The sequence below is a fragment of the Neoarius graeffei genome, chromosome 17, assembly GCF_027579695.1.
Source record: "Neoarius graeffei isolate fNeoGra1 chromosome 17, fNeoGra1.pri, whole genome shotgun sequence".
NCBI classification, from domain to species: domain Eukaryota; kingdom Metazoa; phylum Chordata; class Actinopteri; order Siluriformes; family Ariidae; genus Neoarius; species Neoarius graeffei.
The window spans coordinates 62495725-62515792 of NC_083585.1; the positions used below are offsets into that span (position 1 = coordinate 62495725).

Here is a 20068-nt window from a genome sequence, read left to right on the forward strand (position 1 = left end):
GTGTCCATATCGCTGACATTTAAAGCATCTAATTGGTGGGGGGATGTAAGGCCTTGTCATATAACTTAAATATCCAATCATGATCCGCTCAGGCATCTTAACCTCATCCAACACTAACAAGACAAACTTGGTCCTTTAGTTCCATTCCTAATTACTGGCAAACGCTTGACTTTGTTGATTTTAACTCCTTTTAACATTGCTTTTAATATCGTCCTCTAACAAGTCAGTCGATACACCTGATATCACCGCCATTACTTTACCTCTTTCTTCCCAGTCTTGGGCTTTAACGTGTTTCCCCAGTAAAGTTTTAAGCTTCATTAATCCCATTCTCTGATCTCTATCTTGACAAACAACTAACAGGTTACCATCTCTTAACGTTGTGACGGAGTGAACTTCACCTACTTGCCTATAAATGGCTTCACTGACTTTCAAAGGGTTTAGTATACAAGGGGTTTGAAATCGGATCACAACTTTAACATCAGTCCTCGATCTTTTTGCTTCATCTTGTTTAGCTTTCACCTTTCTTTTCTTCGATGCTCTTTGAACCAAATTCCATTTACCTGACTTATCTTCACCTTCACTTTTATAGTACTCTCACTGTCATTCTCTTCTGAAAACTCCTCCAAATCATTAGTTTCACACTCATCTAGAACTCCTTTCAATTCATGATCACACCCCAGTCCACCAAACACCAGTTGCAATAAATCTGGCGGCTCTTTCACATTCCCGGAAGCACTCATCACTTTTTTCTCAGATCAGTCTGTCTGTGAATCCCATTGAAAGTTACAGCTGCCTTTTGAACAGTTTCACTCCAGAGAATTTTGCTGAACTACCTTGATATTTCTGTCACACAAATAACATTGAAATAACAATCAGTTGACATTTTCACAGAAAACTAAACTTATATCATAAGTGGTGCAAACATATGAAGATAGAAGTTACTTCATTTTGGGTGTAGGTGCAATTAGTTTTAAGTGATCAATCTAATTAAATCAGTCCCATTAATACTCTCATCAAATCAGTCTCATTAATTAATACCATCAAATCAGTCTCATTAATTAATACCATTAATTTTGGTGCTTAATAATAAATTACCAAACAGCTAAATTATGGTATATTCCAAATTATTATGATCACTTACCGTATTACATAACTCGTATGCACCTTGGAATTCTTTTGAGATTGGGCGACTTCAAAGAATATTAGGCACAACAAATAAGCACACAGGTTGATAGAATAATTGAATTTATTATAACAAAGATAAAAATGAATAATAGCAGTTGAAATCCTCAGCAAACAATGAGGTATATATGTGTGTGTGTGAGAGTGTTGTGGTGAGGACAACAGATTAGCTTTGTGTTGCTAGCTAAGACAAAGGAATGCTAGCTAAGATGTGTTTGTGTGTGTGAGGCCTTGTGACCACATGTTTCTAAGTAAAACAGGAGAGTTAGCTTTGGTTGCTAATTGAGATGTGTTTGTGTGTGTGAGGCCTTGTGACCACGTTTTTCTAAGTAAAACAAGAGAGTTAGCTTTGGTTGCTAATTAAGACAAAAGAATTAGCCGTGTGTGGCTAATTAAGGCCTAAGAATCCTACCTCGTGGGGTTAAGCACAAAAGAGGTGTGTGAGTGTGGAGGAGGGGCCGCCATGTGTTCCCTTGAGACAATACAACTAGCCCTGGATGCTAATGAGACAAAAAATTTAGCCGTAGGCTAATTTCACTAGCTTATAACATTATTAAATCCACTGAAATCTTGATGAGGTCAAGATATGTGTAATAATGAAATTAAAGTGTTAGACAGGAATAGGAGAAGCATGCAAAGCCTATCTATTAAACACAACTGAGAGATCAAACAAAATAGAACAATCATCAATTCAACACCCTAAGTGTTTACAGTGTACACAATTAAACCGTTCCTGAGTTTAAATTCACACTACTTCAAAAACTAATTCCCAAGACTAGTCTTTATGCCCAAAATGCCAAATCTGCTCCAGTACCTTGCCTCTGTGTAGGAATACAGAGGAGCTACGAAGATGCTGAATTTTACAGGAGCTCGTGAAGACTTCTGTAGAAGGCAGAGAATCCTTGATCCGATGCTTTGTAGTTTGTGGAAAGAAAGTCTCTAATCCAATAATGTGCACAGTGCTTTAATTAGAAGGAAAGCCGGTCGCTTCTAATTTCAAATTAACTGCTTTAGCTGCAGTCGTACGTACTTATAAGGAACAAATGAAACCGGTTATATCTCAGTCTGAGTCAAAATCGCGCGATTCTAGAGTTTACCGGGGCCCAAGGTAAGTAAAAGAAAAGTGCTAAATTCTGATTCGTGCCAGAAAGACGTCTCTATCTGGGTTTGCTCAGCGGAGCGGATCCCTTTTGTGTCTGCAGATGGCTGGTCCAGACGGAAAAGAGGAAGAGCGGAAGCGTGTTCAGTTACTTATGGCTTCCTAGAGGATGTGACGTAGGTGATCCTGCCCAGGCGTGACATAGTCAACGCAGAAGCTGGTGATGGGAGTTGTAGTCCTGAAAGACAAGACAGACGGTACCTACATTTCCCCCTTTTGGTCTCAGGGTTATGATGGAGCCGTAGCACTGAGAGCACAGTACCATACAGTTCAAGTGTCCATAGTCCTTGAGGTACCCTTGCTCTGTACAGTCCATGATGTCCTGTGAAAACTGTGTAAACTCATGAGTTCCAGTAAGACAGTTGGAGGCAGAGGCATTTTGGGCATATAATCAGGCTATAGGCATTTTGGGCATATAATCATACTATCTAACTAGGTCAAAACCACATCTATAAAGAAACATCAAACACTACACTACATATATACTTCATTTCTTATGCCAAAAAAAAGAAAAGAGAAGGAATGAGGGAAAGGAAAGAAGTATTAGTGCTTGGGTTAGTAAGCTTAATCTTCTGGAGAAGTAATAGCAGTGGGTGGTCTGGCCAGAAAGCGTGCGCTACTGCGGCTAAAGCTGTCAGGGACGCAGACTATCTTATCCAGCTTGGCGTGTAGTGTTGTTATGTATTTGTATAGCATGTATACGATGCCAGCGGTTAAGACCCAGCCACTGAGAAGAAGTCCCAAAGCAATCAGACTTATGGTAGATCCTAGATCAGATGACTCTCTGATCCGGTATCGGGAGACCATAGTCGAAATTCCAGTCTGATCTAAACTAAATTTTACCGTTTTGGTCCCTTCAACCAGCAGTTGCTGTTGGAGGGTGTTATTGATCTCAAGATCATAACCTTGAAATCAGGGACGTGCACAGAATTATAGAGAGGCAGGGGCTCAAAGTCAGAAAAAGGGCAGCAAGTGCATTATTTTTTTCCCGGTCCTTTCCAAAATATGGAAATGTAGAATTAAAATTAATGTACTAATAGGAAGGTATGTACTTAGCTATGTGCCCTGTGTTGGTGAAAGTGATATGCAATTGCCATTTCTTTTGTGTCAGCAAAATTGTCACTCACATTATCCTACATTACTTGTAGCTCCTTCGACTTCACTCTCATCTATGGCCTCATCAGTAGCAGTGTCATCTGCTTCCCTTCCTGTGGACTCTTCCTCCCCCCCACCCTCCTCCTCTCTGTTATTGCTTCTAAGGTCTCTTCCCCTCGTTCAGATGTAACACTGTCTGAAGCCTGTGTCCTCTCATGACTTCTGGTGCCAACACTTGGTTTTAGCCATACATTAAGAGGTCTGCTACCCTTTGCTGCTTCCTGGCGCTCCTTCTCTTTCCTTTTCTGTATCCTTTCTTTTTTCGGCATTGCGCTGCAGGCCTTTTATTCACAGAGAAAGCTGAAATTACTATGTAGTAGTAGTAATAATAATAATAATAATAATAATAACGTCATGTTGTTGTTGTTATTATTATTATTATTATTATTATAAGCATGCACAGTAGTAGCAGAGACAATAAACTTTAGATCTGTATCTCGGACTTGTAGCCTAAATCAGACCTGTAGTGAGGTAAATATGATCTGCCATGAACAAGGTGAATTTTATTTTGAAATTTAACGTGGCATTTTATTTTGTATTTTATACTCGATTTCCTGTACCATGAAAACTTCTCTGTGCTGCTTGATGCGCCGTACTCCGACGTCCAGCAAAAATAGAAACTGACACATAACATTGTTTTTTTTCTGAAACATAACCCACATTTGATTTGAGCACATTGTGGAAGAGGTCGACGACTAGTTATATATACAAGAGGAGAATGTAAGCTTCCCGACGATACTTGCATGTCCACCGAAGCACGGCCGATGCAATCGATTGTGAACAGTAACAGGTCAGGTCACGTCAGTTTACAAGCAGATTATTAAACTACAGAGACTTAAATTACTCGCACAAATGTCAGTAGCCCTACAAACGCCCAAATGTCATGTCCATACAGTTTGAAAGGGCTAACTGTTAGACCATAACTCACATGTTCAAGCTGCCTTACTGTCGCGTCTCCTCTGTTATCACTGTGGCAGCACGCGCAGCGGCTTCTTCCCTCTCACTCCCATCCGCGCGCCACCTCTCTCAGTCCTCGCGCCCCCTCTCTCTGGCCGCACCCCCTCTCTCTGGCTGCGCACGCCCTCTCTCTGGCCGCACTCAAGCGGAGCAGCAATGGGCAGAGAAGCGGCAGCTCAGCGCACACAATGACCCCGTATTACAAGAAAATTGGTAGATTGCCGTGGAGTTTTTGTACCGCTGTTGTTTTAAACTTCTAACAGGACTGTATTATTATTATTATTATTATTATTATTATTATTATTATTTTAAAAGGGCAACATTTAATTCGAGGCAAAAAGGGCAGGGGCTGAAGCACCCCTAAAGCCCTATGTGTGCACGTGCCTGCTTGAAATGCATCTATCATCTCAATCTCGGAATCGTACCTGTCGGTACTAAGATGGTGTAGGGTGATATCACCTACGTGAATGGTGGCTCCCTGTGGTACACTAAGGAACACTGTTTGGTTTGGGATTTTCATTCTGGTGGCTGTGTCGTGCTGGTCGTATGACATCAAGACTTCAGTTTTTGAAGTGTTAACAAACCACCGATTACCAGCTCTCTCTACTCTAGTTTCCATGTTCTCGTCCTTTACGGACATTTGACCTACACACTTTTGTTCAGGCGCTTGTGCCCTCACACCACACAGGCGATCTGTAGTGTCTCTAATGAATGGGTTGCTTGGGCAGACCCAGTGGATGTCTTTAGTGGCGGTGCACATCTCTAGGTTGGGAACAAAGTAGACAGAGGGGTTGTCGTCATGGAATGCTACCATGTGTGGTGTATGTATGTGTATACGGACATTGTTTTTCCAGAAACCCACGTTGAGGACAGACTTGAGTCTATATATGTTGTTTTTCTCTATGATGGGTAGATTTAGCATGAAACCTATCTCTAAGTATTGCGGACTCACAAAAATGGGGATAGCACTGCCAAGACTATAGGCCAGGTGTATTTGCGATGAATACACGTTAGTAGTACAACCCCGATTCCAAAAAAGTTGGGACAAAGTACAAATTGTAAATAAAAATGGAATTCAATGATGTGGAAGTTTCAAAATTCCATATTTTATTCAGAATAGAACATAGATGACATATCAAATGTTTAAACTGAGAAAATGTATCATTTAGAGAGAAAAATTAGGTGATTTTAAATTTCATGAAAACAACACATCTCAAAAAAGTTGGGACAAAGCCATGTTTACCATTGTGAGACATCCCCTTTTCTCTTTACAACAGTCTGTAAACGTCTGGGGACTGAGGAGACAAGTTGCTCAAGTTTAGGGATAAGAAAGTTAACCCATTCTTGTCTAATGTAGGATTCTAGTTGCTCAACTGTCTTAGGTCTTTTTTGTCGTATCTTCTGTTTTATGATGCGCCAAATGTTTTCTATGGGTGAAAGATCTAGACTGCAGGCTGGCCAGTTCAGTACCCGGACCCTTCTTCTACGCAGCCATGATGCTGTAATTGATGGAGTATGTGGTTTGGCATTGTCATGTTGGAAAATGCAAGGTCTTCCCTGAAAGAGACGTCGTCTGGATGGGAGCATATGTTGCTCTAGAACCTGGATATACCTTTCAGCATTGATGGTGTCTTTCCAGATGTGTAAGCTGCCCATGCCACACGCACTAATGCAACCCCATACCATCAGAGATGCAGGCTTTTGAACTGAGCACTGATAACAACTTGGGTCGTCCTTCTCCTCTTTAGTCCAAATGACACGGTGTCCCTGATTTCCATAAAGAACTTCAAATTTTGATTCATCTGACCACAGAACAGTTTTCCACTTTGCCACAGTCCATTTTAAATGAGCCTTGGCCCAGAGAAGACGTCTGCACTTCTGGATCATGTTTAGATACGGCTTCTTCTTTGAACTATAAAGTTTTAGCTGGCAACGGCGGATGGCATGGTGAATTGTGTTCACAGATAATGTTCTCTGGAAATATTCCTGAGCCCATTTAGTGATTTCCAATACAGAAGCATGCCTGTATGTGATGCAGTGCCGTCTAAGGGCCCAAAAATCACGGGCACCCAGTAGAGTTTTCCGGCCTTGACCCTTACGCACAGAGATTCTTCCAGATTCTCTGAATCTTTTGATGATATTTTGCACTGTACATGATATATTCAAACTCTTTGCAGTTTTACACTGTCGAACTCCTTTCTGATATTGCTCCACTATTTGTCAGCGCAGAATTAGGGGGATTGGTGATCCTCTTCCCATCTTTACTTCTGAGAGCCGCTGCCACTCCAAGATGCTCTTTTTATAACCAGTCATGTTAATGACCTATTGCCAATTGACCTAATGTGTTGCAATTTGGTCCTCCAGCTGTTCCATTTTTGTACCTTTAACTTTTCCAGCCTCTTATTGCCCCGTCCCAACTTTTTTGAGATGTGTTGCTGTCATGAAATTTCAAATGAGCCAATATTTGGCATGAAATTTCAAAATGTCTCACTTTCGACATTTGATATATTGTCTATGTTCTATTGTGAATACAATATATCAGTTTTTGAGATTTGTAAATTATTGCATTCCATTTTTATTTACAATTTGTACTTTGTCCCAACTTTTTTGGAATCGGGGTTGGAGTAGCGGATTTTAGTATTTTATCTACCATGTTAAGGGGTATCAGATATGGTGGGATCTTACCACTACTCAGGGTACTGATTGAGTTGCTAATTTCTCTAAGCAGGTCTTGCATTAAATCCCTTACTATTTGGCATATTTGATCTCGCTCTTGATTATTTCGGCCAATTTGTCTACGGCATGCACAGTGTTATGGATTAGAGCAGAATGCATGTTAACGGTTAGTATAATTCCCTGCAGGGTTTTGCCTAAGCCCTGCAGCTCCTCTTGTTGAGAAAGCAGTTTCTCTCGGATCTCTGGCATTTCCTCTTTCAGAATGCTAACTTCTCTTTTCACCGTACTCAGACTGACTGAGTTGGCTGCAGAGAGACCAACAGAGAACAAGGACCCAATGACAGATGCAGCAGTAAGTAAACCCCCGAGGAACCTTTTCTGATGTGTTTTGCCGCTCAGCTCTTCCTCGGTGACTAAGAATTTTTGTAACTGCTCTAGCATGTGGATAGTGGTGCGTTTAGCGTGTTCAACTGTACTCCAGATCTTGCCATTTGGTCCGTTATCATCGATCGATTGTGGTAGTGACTTGAGGTGTTTACGGTATACGTCCCATGGGTCTAATCGGGCGTATACTCTTTGAGTGTGAATGCAACAGTTCGTAAGAAGGAGCCCAGGAGTCTCCTGCAGGATGATGCCAGCTGGGGGGCCAGGCTCCACCACCTCACTTGACTGACTCAGTTGTAGGGTGAGGAGGATGCACAGGATCCCGGGTGAGTCCATTCTGTAACATACAGAAGGGTTTTTATTTTATTGGTTGGTAAATGTGACTGGGAGTGTTAGTGTACGCTTATGGGTGAGTGAGGCGTACAAGCTGGGTGGACCGGATGGGCCTAACTATCGTCCACTCCCTTTTGGAGGTAGGACTGTTCAAAAGGTTTGATTTGGTTGCTATGGACCCATCGATAGGAGGGCGTTTGATTAGGCCTGGATGTCCTAATGTGATACACGATGGGGGACAGTTTTCCCACGATCTCGAAAGGTCCTGACCAGTGTGGTAGGAACGTCTTTGGTGAAGGAACTACCGGCTTGGCAAAGTTGAAGTAGAGGACTTTGTCGCCTATTTGATATTCGTGATAGGAAGCTTTTCGGTCGTAGTAGGCCTTTTGTCCCTTCATGCTCATTTCAAGATTCTTTTGGGCCCATGCAAAGGTTGATTGTAGGTGGCGTTGTAGGTCAGCGACATATTGATGTGCGGTGTACGCAGTTGCGAGGCTCATGTCCTCTGGTCTGTACAGGAGATGCAGTGGGAGGACCATTTCCCGCCCAGTCATCATCTCAAAGGGTGTGACTCCAGTGGTGCGATGAGGGGTGGACCTAACGGCCATTAACACCAAGGGAAGTTTCACATCCCAATCTTTACCATGGTGGGTGACATACTTTCGCAGCATGCTCACAATGGTTTGATTGGCTCGTTCAACCTGACCAGAGGATTGAGGGTGGTACGCGATATGGAATTTCGCCTCAATGCCTAACATGTTCCACAGCGCAGCCATTACACCAGCAGTGAAATGGGTGCCTTTGTCTGAGTCGATGGATAGAGGAAGGCCCCAGCGGCTGAACACATGGTTCATGAGAAGGAGAGCAGTAGTCTCTGCAGTTTCATTAGGGGCTGGTAGACATTCTATCCATTTTGTGAAAGTGCATGTGATGGTAAGGAGGTATTTGTTACCCCGGGAAGATTTTGGGACCGGACCGATCCAGTCCATTTGGAGGTTGGACCAGGGAAAGGTAATTCTGCGACTTTGCAGGGGAGCTCTATTTAGTGGTTTGGATGGGCTAAATTGACAACAGGCCAGGCATCCCTTGACATACTCAGTTATGTCTTTGATCATAAAAGGCCAATAAACTATTGGCTGAAGGGTCTTGTAGGTGGCCCTAGCGCTTCTATGGCCTCCACATGGGCTGTCATGAGCATATTGCAAGACAACCCCCCTGTGGTCCATAGGAACGATGCAGCGGGGTGGTCCTTGGCCACGAGGCACGTACACCAGGAGCCCTTTCTCGAGCTTCAGGCAGTACTGGAGGTTATAGAGGTGTTTTAGGTCTTTTAACTGTTGTAGCGCCACTTCTGATATGGGGAATGCCCTTGGGTCTGTAACAAAGTTGCGAATCTGGCTGATAGTTGGGTCCTTATCCTGCATAGTTACCAGATCTGCGTTGCCTGGTTGTCTACCTAAATGGACGGTCAACGACTGGGGTTGAGGGTCTTCGCACCTTTCTCTAGCCTGTTGGCGAGTAATGGCATTCACGACGTGACATGGTCTCTCAGGGAGCCATCCCTCCTGGAACTCCCGGGGGGGGGCCGTCCACAGCTCCTGCTTTGGTGAGGCGATCGGCCTCATCGTTACCAATTTTATCAGGTCCAGGGACTTGAGAGTGCCCTTTCACCTTTTTCCAGTACACGGTCATTCCCTGGCCTGCCACCAGTTTGTCACATGCCAGGAAAAGTTCAGAGTGTTTCACTACTTTTCCTCTAGCATTTTTCATGTCATTCATTTTCTAAGTGGGGAAGTGAGAAATGAAGCTGTGACGGGCATAGTTGGAGTCAGAGCAGATAACTAGTTGCTCAATGCCCACTCCGCTAGCTTGTTGCAAAGCAATGAGCACTGCTGCTATCTCTGCATATTGGCTTGTCCTGGCTCCGATTTGGTACTGGTATTGTCCTTTCAGAGGGCCTACTGTCCAAACAATACCAATGCCGGCTTGCAGTTCATTCTCTTGGCGAGCGGAACAACCATCTATATAGACCATGGGAAGGTCTTTACACGAGTTATCGTCATAGTAGTGGTGGTCTGATGGAAGGGAAGGTGTAGTTACGAGGACAGGATTCTCTCCTGCCTCTTGCTCGCAATCACAGTGCTGCCAGTCGACTAAGCCTTGGCCCAATGCCATTTTATGGTTCTGGGCATACTTCACCTCAATGTCGTAGCCCTGTAAGGCCATCATCCATGCCGCGATGCGGCTATTGGACACCCTTCTGTCTCTTAGCCTCTGACTGTTTAAGAAAGAGACAGGTTGGTGAGATGTCTCCATCACCACCTTCTGACCACCAATGTAGCTGCGAAAATGTTCAACGGTCCAAACAGTAGTTAACAGGGCTTTCTCGCAGTTTGAGAATTTAAGCTCCACACTACTAAGTGAACGGCTAGCGTATGCAATGACTCGCCTGTCCTTATCATACTGCTGTGATAAGGCGGCACTTAAGCAGTGAGTGGAGAAACTGGCTTCAAGGTAAAATGCTTTGTCCTTGTCTGGATAAGCGAGGCAGGGGGCGGAGCACAATTTCTGCTTCATTTCTCTGAAAGCATGTTCTTGAGGACTGCCCCACTGAAATTCCTTATCCTTTCGGAGAAGTTCTGTGAGTGGTCTCACAATTTCTGCGTAGTCCTCAATAAACTGCCTGGAGTAATTGCAGATACCTAGGAAGCTCCTAAGTTCTGACACATTAGTGGGGGCTTTAATGTCTTGGATGGCTTGGATTCTCCCTGACTGGGGTTCGATACCATCAGGCCCCACGAGCAGGCCAACGTATTCAACTTTTGTGCGACACCACTGGCCCTTAGTGATGGAGAGCTTGGCTCCAGCGTTAGCAAGCTGAGTAAGGACATGTCAAATTTTGATTAAATGAGCTTCGAACGTTTGCGATCTGATCAGGATGTCGTTAACGTAAATCAAGTTTCCACGAGCAGCAGCATCACTCATGGCCTTGTGTAGGAATATGTTGAATTCCGCCGGTGAGTTGGAGTACCCAAAAGGGCACCGGTTCCAGGTGAACTGCCGATTTGCGAAGGAGAACGCCAGTTTATACTGGTCTTTAGGATCGACTTTCATTATCCAGAATCCACTGGCCACGTCGGCGGTGGAGAAAAACTTGGCGCCTCTCACCTTGGTGAGTTCCTGGTCGAGATGGATCATTGACCACCTTGACAAGGGGACTTGCTTATTCAACTGCCTATAGTCAATGGTGAGGCGCCATTTGCCGTTAGGCTTCAGCACGGGCCACAAGGGAGAATTGTATGTGGAATTACATTCTCAAATGATCTGCTTCTCTAGCAAAGTGTTTATGATCCCTTGGATAGAGTCATAAGCTGCTAAAGGGATTTTGTACTGGCGCACAAACGTTGGTTGTGCATCCGGGTCAGTGGGGATTCGTACGGTGTGGAGGTCGGTGACTCCGCAGTCATTAGAGTCCTGTGACCAAATGTCTTTGAAGTCATAAAACAACTGGTGGAGTTGTTGTTTCTGAGCGTCCAAGGTTAGGCTATCAGCCGTAGTAAGCTGTTGTTGGACCTCCAGGTCGAACCCTGGGTATGGCTCACCTAATGAGGAATCTATAGCGTCTGACGCAGGGGTGCTTTCACCCAGCTGAGAGGAGAGGGCATATACCATCATGCCCCCTGCTGTGTCAATTTTGGCCATGAAAACCCTGTCATCGCACAGCATGTCGTGTGGCTCGATATGAATCATGTTATTGGGGACGGTAAAGAAAGTGTTTGTACTGTCTTCTAGTCCGACCAAAGAAAGAGGCAGTTCACCTATGACTGGAATTGTTAGTTCAAAGTCGTGGAATGATCTGTCTATCAGCAGACCTAGGGGGCGGCGAGCAGGCACGGTGAGGGGGGTGTTTGTCAAGTTTTGCACCAGGAGGTAAGACGAACGATGGTTCAGTTCAAGCAGAGGAGTGCCACAAACTGTTAGGTTATGTTCCAAAAATAGGGGCAGAGGTTGGAAGAAAGCCTCTGAAGTTGGAAGCTCTTGACCTCTCGGGATGACCAACTTAAGGGAAAAACTGGCCGTCCTAGCAGGAATAACAATGTCAAACTCACTAGCTACCTGGCATGCCTGAGGGATGGTCTGTCCCGAGTGCATGCGCTCAAGGTCAGTGAGGAGTGGGTGGTTGTTGATGTTGGCTTGAGTCAAGATTACCTGGTTTACCATGTCTATCTGGGCTCCTAGCCTAACCAGAATGTCTGCTCCAATGAAAAGTGGATTGGGGAGTTGAGGGACCACGCTCAAGAAATGGAGGAACTCTCTTGTTCCGATTGTCATGGTTACAGCACAGACGCCAACAGCCTTAAGAGTGGTTTGGGGTTGTTCAGCAGAGAGAAGTCGGTGGCTCTTCTGCCCGAATACGGGGCAAGAATGGCTTTGACACAGCGTGTCAAACAAAGTCTGGCTGATGGCTGATTTCTCAGACCAAAGCGTCATAGCTGCGTTGAGGACTGTGGTCCCATTGACTCGCACTTCACCTGATAGGGTAGGGCAGTACATAGCTGAGGTTGAGTTACTCAAGGAGCAAAGGAAAGCGGCGTGGTTTTCCAAAGAATTGTGGCCACTAGGGGGGATTCACAATGTCGGGTGTTTCAACACTAGACTCGGTGTACAAAAACATGAACTGAAGTTCATCGGAAATTTGGTCCCCCATGGCGCTTGGTTGGTCGGGGTCTGCACTAATCTCATCGCAGCTGGCTTGTGCCTGTTTTGGGGGATCCAACGATGGTGGGGTCGTGATTTGGGCCCATAATTGACTGCGACGACAATCAATGAGTGGCGCCAACCTGTCGAGTAGGTCTTGGCCAATCAGTAGTTCTTCCATACCCACAGAGCTGATATATATGGGATGTATGATTGACATGCCTTGGAATGTGAGTTTCAACCATGCCATTCGTGTTACTGGGGTTTTGTTCTGTGTGAAGCTAACTAAGTTTATGTTGCAGGGCTTGGTTGGGATTGGGTCACCTTGTGAGAGCCGTGTCCGAGAGATGGTGGCAAAGACTTTAGTGCACATGAGCGTGATCTCCGATCCAGTATCCAAGAGGGCGTGGAAGGTGATCATACCCTCGACCACCACGGTGGTGTAAATGCTTTTAGCATTGCCCCTTCTAACTAGATCGCCTAAGAACTGCATAAGAGGTGCGTTTTGTGGGTTTGCCTTCACCACTGGGGGGGCTCTACATCCTGACCATTGCCTGCGGTGTCACAGAGATCTCCTCCCCATTTCACGAGATATACCCACGGTTCCTGGCCTAGTCATGCCAGCGGGTGGTCTTCGTCACCCTTCTTGGGCTCTTTTGTATTATCTGTTGAGAGGTTTGACCTCTTCTGTAACAGTCCTTTAACCTCAGCCAACTCCAGCTCTGAGCGGAACTCATTCAGGTTGGTCTGAGTCGCTGTGTCGGTCACTTCTACCCCTACGTTTGGAGTTACGATCGGAGCGCTCCTGCCATTTCTGACCAGAGCGGGGATGGTGATCTTGCTGCCAACCGCCTTGTTCCTTATGAGCCTTTTCATATGAGGGGCGGTTGCCATGGTCACTATGGCCTTGCCCTCGGTCCCTCCTGGCCTTACCTTGCCGATTCTTCTGCTTACCCTGGTGATGGCCCGGCAAGGGGCGGTTCGGACCGGGATTTCTCCGGGTGGGTCCCCCTTTTGGAGCTTCACCTCCTAGGGTTAGCAGGGGCCCATCTGCACCCTGGAGACTAAGGACTCTGGGGTCATCATTGTTTCTGTCTGTGGGTTTGACGATGGTCTCCCAGGTCATTTGGGCTAGTTGCCTAATTTCCTTCATGGAGTAGCAACCTTGTCGACACATCAGTGTGACTTGAGTCTGCACACATGGATGGAGGTTGTGTAAGAAGAGGGATTTGAAGCCTCTATCTTCTTCCAGGCCTGGTGCGTTACTACCCTGGAAATAGGCAGTATGTAGCTGTCTATAATACTCACGAGGTGCCTCAGACTGTTTTTGTCTGATTTGTATGGCACACAATGTCGCGGAGGTTTCATCCGTGTATGGCACATATTCTTCCCTCATGTAATTACGAAGTTTTGAATAACTATCACAAACGTTTGGGGGTAGCATCTCTAGAAAGGCACGAACGCTGCTACTGGAGGTCTTCCAGATCAGTTTAAGTTTCTCCCGCGTTGTGGCCTTCGGCAGGTCCATCAGACATCGGTCTATTTCTCGTAAATAATCATTTACGTTGGTTCTTTTATTGTCAAGGTTGAATCGCTCAATATCTTTGGCAAGTAGGTCAATTTGCCGTATGCGGAGGGCTTGGTGCACGTCCTTGTGCGGCCTCCTTCGTTCTCCTGAGTACTCACTATCTGAGCTACTCTGGAATTGTTCCCGTTCCGCAGGAGAGTCGTATTCTGATTCATCCAAAGACGGATCAGGGATACTGTAGTGCACCGACCTGGGTGTGCTATGGTTCTGGGCACAGTATGGCTCCACCCTGGCTAAACAATGAAGGAGTCGTGTAGCAAGTTGATGGAGTTTGGCGGGATGTCTGGTTCTTGACCAGGTAATCCACGGTGTCTGGTTCGGACGCCTCTTCCCGCTCTGAGCTTTGGCATGTTGCTGGGGGTCTTTCACGCCCCTCGCACCCTTCTTGGGGGGTCTGCTCCTTGGCAGCCCTTTTAGCAGCCTTTTCGGCTTTATCTAGCCTTTCGGCGCAATCATCAAGGGAGTTTTTCAAAAGCTCACACTCCCTGTATAAATCATTGACATCGGCTGCCAGCTCAGCGTTGCTGGTGGTCAGCCTTTTAACCTCTCCGTGGAGGCGTCTGATCTCTTGATCAGTATCCTGGAAGTGCAACAGGAATAGCTTACCTCTTGCCTCTTGGACACTAATAGTTGTTTTCTTTGGATCTCTCATATGTTTTATGGAGCTATCTATGTTAATCTGGCATTCACCCTGGCTCATGCTCCTAATGTTTGCTTTTTCGGAGGCAGAGCAGTGAATGAGGTCTGCGATGACGTCAAAGAGAGACACGTCTTGAACGTTGTCTTCAGCTTCTGAGACACGAGGGGATGCCATTTTACTTAGGTTGGATATCACGTAACTAATTAATCAGTGAGTCAATTTATTAATTAATTCTTATTAATTAATATTAACTATGTAATTAATCAGTTGATGAAGTTTGTTTTGTTTGAAAATGCTCTCTTATCCTAAGTTATGAATAGGTAATTAGTATTTGTGATATGGTTATCACGCTACTGTTAACCGTTTAACACACCTGGGGATATACCTTGACAACTGCTAAATCAAACTGATAGTTTATCTGTTGTTGCAACAATATTCAAGAAGTCAATAAACCAATCTCCTCACACGGGGCACCAATTTATGTAGGTGCAATTAGTTTTAAGTGATCAATCTAATTAAATCAGTCATTAATACTCTCATCAAATCAGTCTCATTAATTAATACCATTAATTTTGGTGCTTAATAATAAATTACCAAACAGCTAAATTATGGTATATTCCAAATTATTATGATCACTTACCGTATTGCATAACTCACATGCACCTTGGAATTCTTTTGAGATTGGGCGACTTCAAAGAATATTAGGCACAACAAATAAGCACACAGGTTGATAGAATAATTGAATTTATTATAACAAAGATAAAAATGAATAATAGCAGTTGAAATCTTCAGCAAACAATGAGGTATATGTGCGTGTGTGTGTGTGTGAGTGTGTTGTGGTGAGGACAACAGATTAGCTTTGTGTTGCTAGCTAAGACAAAGGAATGCTAGCTAAGATGTGTTTGTGTGTGTGAGGCCTTGTGACCACATGTTTCTAAGTAAAACAGGAGAGTTAGCTTTGGTTGCTAATTAAGACAAAAGAATTAGCCGTGTGTGGCTAACTAAGGCCTAAGGATCCTACCTCGTGGGGTTAAGCACAAAAGAGGTGTGTGTGTGTGAGTGTGGAGGAGGGGCCACCACATGTTCCCTTGAGACAATACAACTAGCCCTGGATGCTAATGAGACAAAAAAAATTAGCCGTAGGCTAATTTCACTAGCTTATAACATTACTAAATCCACTGAAATCTTGATGAGGTCAAAATATGTGTAATAATGAAATTAAAGTGTTAGACAGGAATAGGAGAAGCATGCAAAGCCTATCTATTAAACACAACTGAGAGATCAAACAAAATAGAACAATCATCAATTCAACACCCTAAGTGTTTACAGTGTACACAATTAAACCGTTCCTGAGTTTAAATTCACACTACTTCAAAAACTAATTCCTAAGACTAGTCTTTATGCCCCAAATGCCAAATCTGCTCCAGTACTTTGCTTCTGTGTAGGAATACAGAGGAGCTACGAAGATGCTGAATTTTACAGGAGCTCGTGAAGACTTCTGTAGAAGGCAGAGAATCCTTGATCCGACGCTTTGTAGTTCGTGGAAAGAAAGTCTCTGATCCAATAATGTGCACAGCGCTTTAATTAGAAGGAAAGCCGGTTGCTTCTAATTTCAAATTAACTGCTTTAGCTGCAGTCATACGTACTTATAAGGAACAAATGAAACCGGTTATATCTCAGTCTGAGTCAAAATCGCGCGATTCTAGAGTTTACCGGGGCCCAAGGTAAGTAAAAGAAAAGCGCTAAATTCTGATTCGTGCCAGAAAGACGTCTCTATCTGGGTTTGCTCGGCGGAGCGGATCCCTTTTGTGTTTGCAGACGGCTGGTCCAGACAGAAAAGAGGAAGAGCGGAAGCGTTTTCAGTTACTTATGGTTTCCTAGAGGATGTGACGTAGGTGATCCCGCCTAGGCATGACATAGTCAACGCGGAAGCTGGTGATGGGAGTTGTAGTTCTGAAAGACGAGACAGGCGGTACCTACATGGGTGTCTTTTAATTTTAGTTAGTTCTAGAGGCGATATTTCTAGTTTTCATTGAAATGTTTTTATTGACTTTTTTTAGTTTAGTTTTTTTTCTTTTTTGCTATAATTGTGTAGAAGATGATGAAATGTATTTAAATGTATTTTATTTGTTCTCAGAATGAGTTAAAGGAGGAGCAGATGAAATCCCAGCAGAGGATCCAGGAGAAGCAGAAGGAGGTGCAGGAGCTGAAACAGACTGTGGACACTATTAAGGTGAGGAGTGAAGAGTAGCTGTGTTTCAATTAACCTGCTTGAAGGAGATACGCAGAACCATGGCCTCATTTTTTGTTTATAAATGCCTTGAGACCAGTGGCGGCTGGCCCATAGGGGGCATTCGGGTGCCGCCCTCTCAGATGTGGAGGGGGGAAAATATATACAGTATACAGTGGGTATGGAAAGTATTCAGACCCCTTTAAATTTTTCACTCTTTGTTTCATTGCAGCCATTTGCTAAAATCAAAAAAGTTCATTTTATTTCTCATTAAAGGTCCCATGGCATGGTGGTTTGTTGATGCTTTAAACGGGCTCGTGGAGGCTTCCGGATGTTATATCCGCAGCCTTTCTCGAAATGAACCCTCGGCACGTAAATATAGCCTCCTGGGAGAAAGCCCCATTTCAGCGCTTTTCCCATTGCGTCGTTTTGCTAATGAGAAGCAGGAGGCGGGGAAGGGTAGAGGGTGGGCCATGGGGGGAGGGGGAGGGGCTTGACCAAGCTGCGCACACACATACTCGCTGCTATCAGCGCCTGTAGCCACGCTGCTAAGACAAAACCCCGTTCTCCCTCGGACTCCTTTCATAAACTCAACGTGAGACAGAGAACAGAGATTGAGAGTGTTCGGAGTGGTAGTTTACGAACGTATAATACCCAAGGCTTGAACACGCACTCCATAACCAAAGAGGATAGAAGCAGTAACTACAGCAACATATCGCTTATCCAACAGAAGACATGCATTGCGGAGCAATAGTCAAACATTAGCTCATAAGTTACAGTCAATTTCCAGACTAAACTCAGTTTAACAGAGCATGCTGCATGCTCTTTAGTTTTGTAGCGCAGATTACCTGGCTAACTGCAGGAAGCGGTTAGCTGCACAGCTAATGTAGCCATTGCTAGGCTAATGCACCGATTTTAAAACACGGCAAAACGACCAGTTATACACTTACTTGTTCAGTGTTTGTTGCTGATGCGGCAGGGATGCTTGGTACGGACCCAGGCTTCAGTGACAGTTGATGTGCAAAACCTGCCCTGTACTGTCCCAAGTTGTGGAAACATTCCTCAGGAAAATGCTTCAGACAAACATGCACCGTCTTAGGTAGACTCGACGGCGTATTATTGAAGTAAATAAAATTAAGCCACTGCGTCTTCAGGGGCTCTCCCGTCAGCAGTAAAAACACTCTTTTCTGTGTTGTCACATCCATGTACAGCGCAATTTCCATGTTTCGCTCGCTTAGGTGATGCCATGTTGTTGTGTCCTCTATGGTCTCCTCACTACAACTGGGCGGGGCAATCCATACAGTGGGTGGGAATCCAGAGGGGGGGCATGGGGATCATCTCCCTTGCTGACGTAGTAAAGGGAAGAGCTTATCAACGCGCCGTTTTGACGCGCCATTCTCAAATGTTGCGCATAGTTTGGTTTACACATTATGAAATTTCTAGCCACTGGGGTGACTTAAGAAGGTCAGAGGAACTCATTTTAACGTTAAAAAACCTCAGAAAGTGAAAATTTCATGCCATGGGACCTTTAATGTACACTCAGCACCCTATCTTGACAGAAAAAAACAGAAATGTAGAAATTTTTGCAAATTTATTAAAAAAGATTAATAAACTTAAATATCACATGGTCATAAGTATTCAGACCCTTTGCTGTGACACTCATATTTAACTCACATGCTGTCCATTTCTTCTGATCCTCCTTGAGATGGTTCTACTCCTTCATTGGAGTCCAGCTGTGTTTAATTAAACTGATTGGACTTGATTAGGAAAGGCACACACCTGTCTATATAAGACCTTACAGCTCACAGTGCATGTCAGAGCAAATGAGAATCATAAGGTCGAAGGAACTGCCCAAGGAGCTCAGAGACAGAATTGTGGCAAGGCACAGATCTGGCCAAGGTTACAAAATAATTTCTGCAGCACTCAAGGTTCCTAAGAGCACAGTGGCCTCCCTAATCCTTAAATGGAAGAAGTTCGGGATGACCAGAACTCTTCCTAGACCTGGCCGTCCAGCCAAACTGAGCAATCGTGGGAGAAGAGCCTTGGTGAGAGAGGTAAAGAAGAACCCAAAGATCACTGTGGCTGAGCTCCAGAGATGCAGTAGGGAGATGGGAGAAAGTTCCACAAAGTCAACTATCACTGCAGCCCTCCACCATTTGGGGCTTTATGGCAGAGTGGCCCGACGGAAGCGTCTCCTCAGTGCAAGACATGTGAAAGCCTGCATAGAGTTTGCCAAAAAAACACATGAAGGACTCCCAGACTATGAGAAATAAGATTCTCTGGTCTGATGAGACGAAGATTGAACTTTTTGGCGTTAATTCTAAGTGGTATGTGTGGAGAAAACCAGGCACTGCTCATCACCTGCCCAATACAATCCCAACAGTGAAACATGGTGGTGGCAGCATCATGCTATGGGGGTGTTTTTCAGCTGCAGGGACAGGATGACTGGTTGCAATTGAAGGAAAGATAAATGCGGCCAAGTACAAAGATATCCTGGAAGAAAACCTCTTCCAGAGTGTGCAGGACCTCAGACTGGGCCGAAGGTTCACCTTCCCACAAGACAATGACCCTAAGCACACAGCTAAAATAACAAAGGAGTGGCTTTGGAACAACTCTGTGACCATTCTTGACTGGCCCAGCCAGAGCCCTGACCTAAACCCAATTGAGCATCTCTGGAGAGACCTGAAAATGGCTGTCCACCAACGGTCACCATCCAACCTGACGGAACTGAAGAGGATCTGCAAGGAAGAATGACAGAGGATCCCCAAATCCAGGTGTGAAAAACTTGTTGCATCATTCCCAAGAAGACTCATTGCTGTACTAGCTCAAAAGGGTGCTTCTACTCAATACTGAGCAAAGGGTCTGAATACTTATGACCATGTGATATTTCAGTTTTTCTTTTTTAATAAATTTGCAAAAATTTCTACATTTCTGTTTTTTTTCTGTCAAGATGGGATGCTGAGTGTACATTAATGAGAAATAAAAAGAACTTTTTTGATTTTAGCAAATGGCTGCAATGAAACAGAGTGAAAAATTTAAAGGGGTCTGAATACTTTCCGTACCCAC

At 44.5% G+C, this 20068-nt stretch overlaps 1 protein-coding gene across 1 annotated transcript in view; it reads left to right on the forward strand.

Moving 5' to 3' along the window:
* The window catches only part of LOC132901259 (tripartite motif-containing protein 16-like), a 103177-nt gene that overhangs the window by 12078 nt on the left and 71031 nt on the right, over nucleotides 1–20068 (forward strand). The window contains exon 2 of the mRNA XM_060943579.1: nucleotides 16910–17005. Within this exon, the coding sequence (XP_060799562.1) occupies nucleotides 16910–17005 (96 nt within the window). The remainder of the gene's footprint in view (nucleotides 1–16909; nucleotides 17006–20068) is intronic.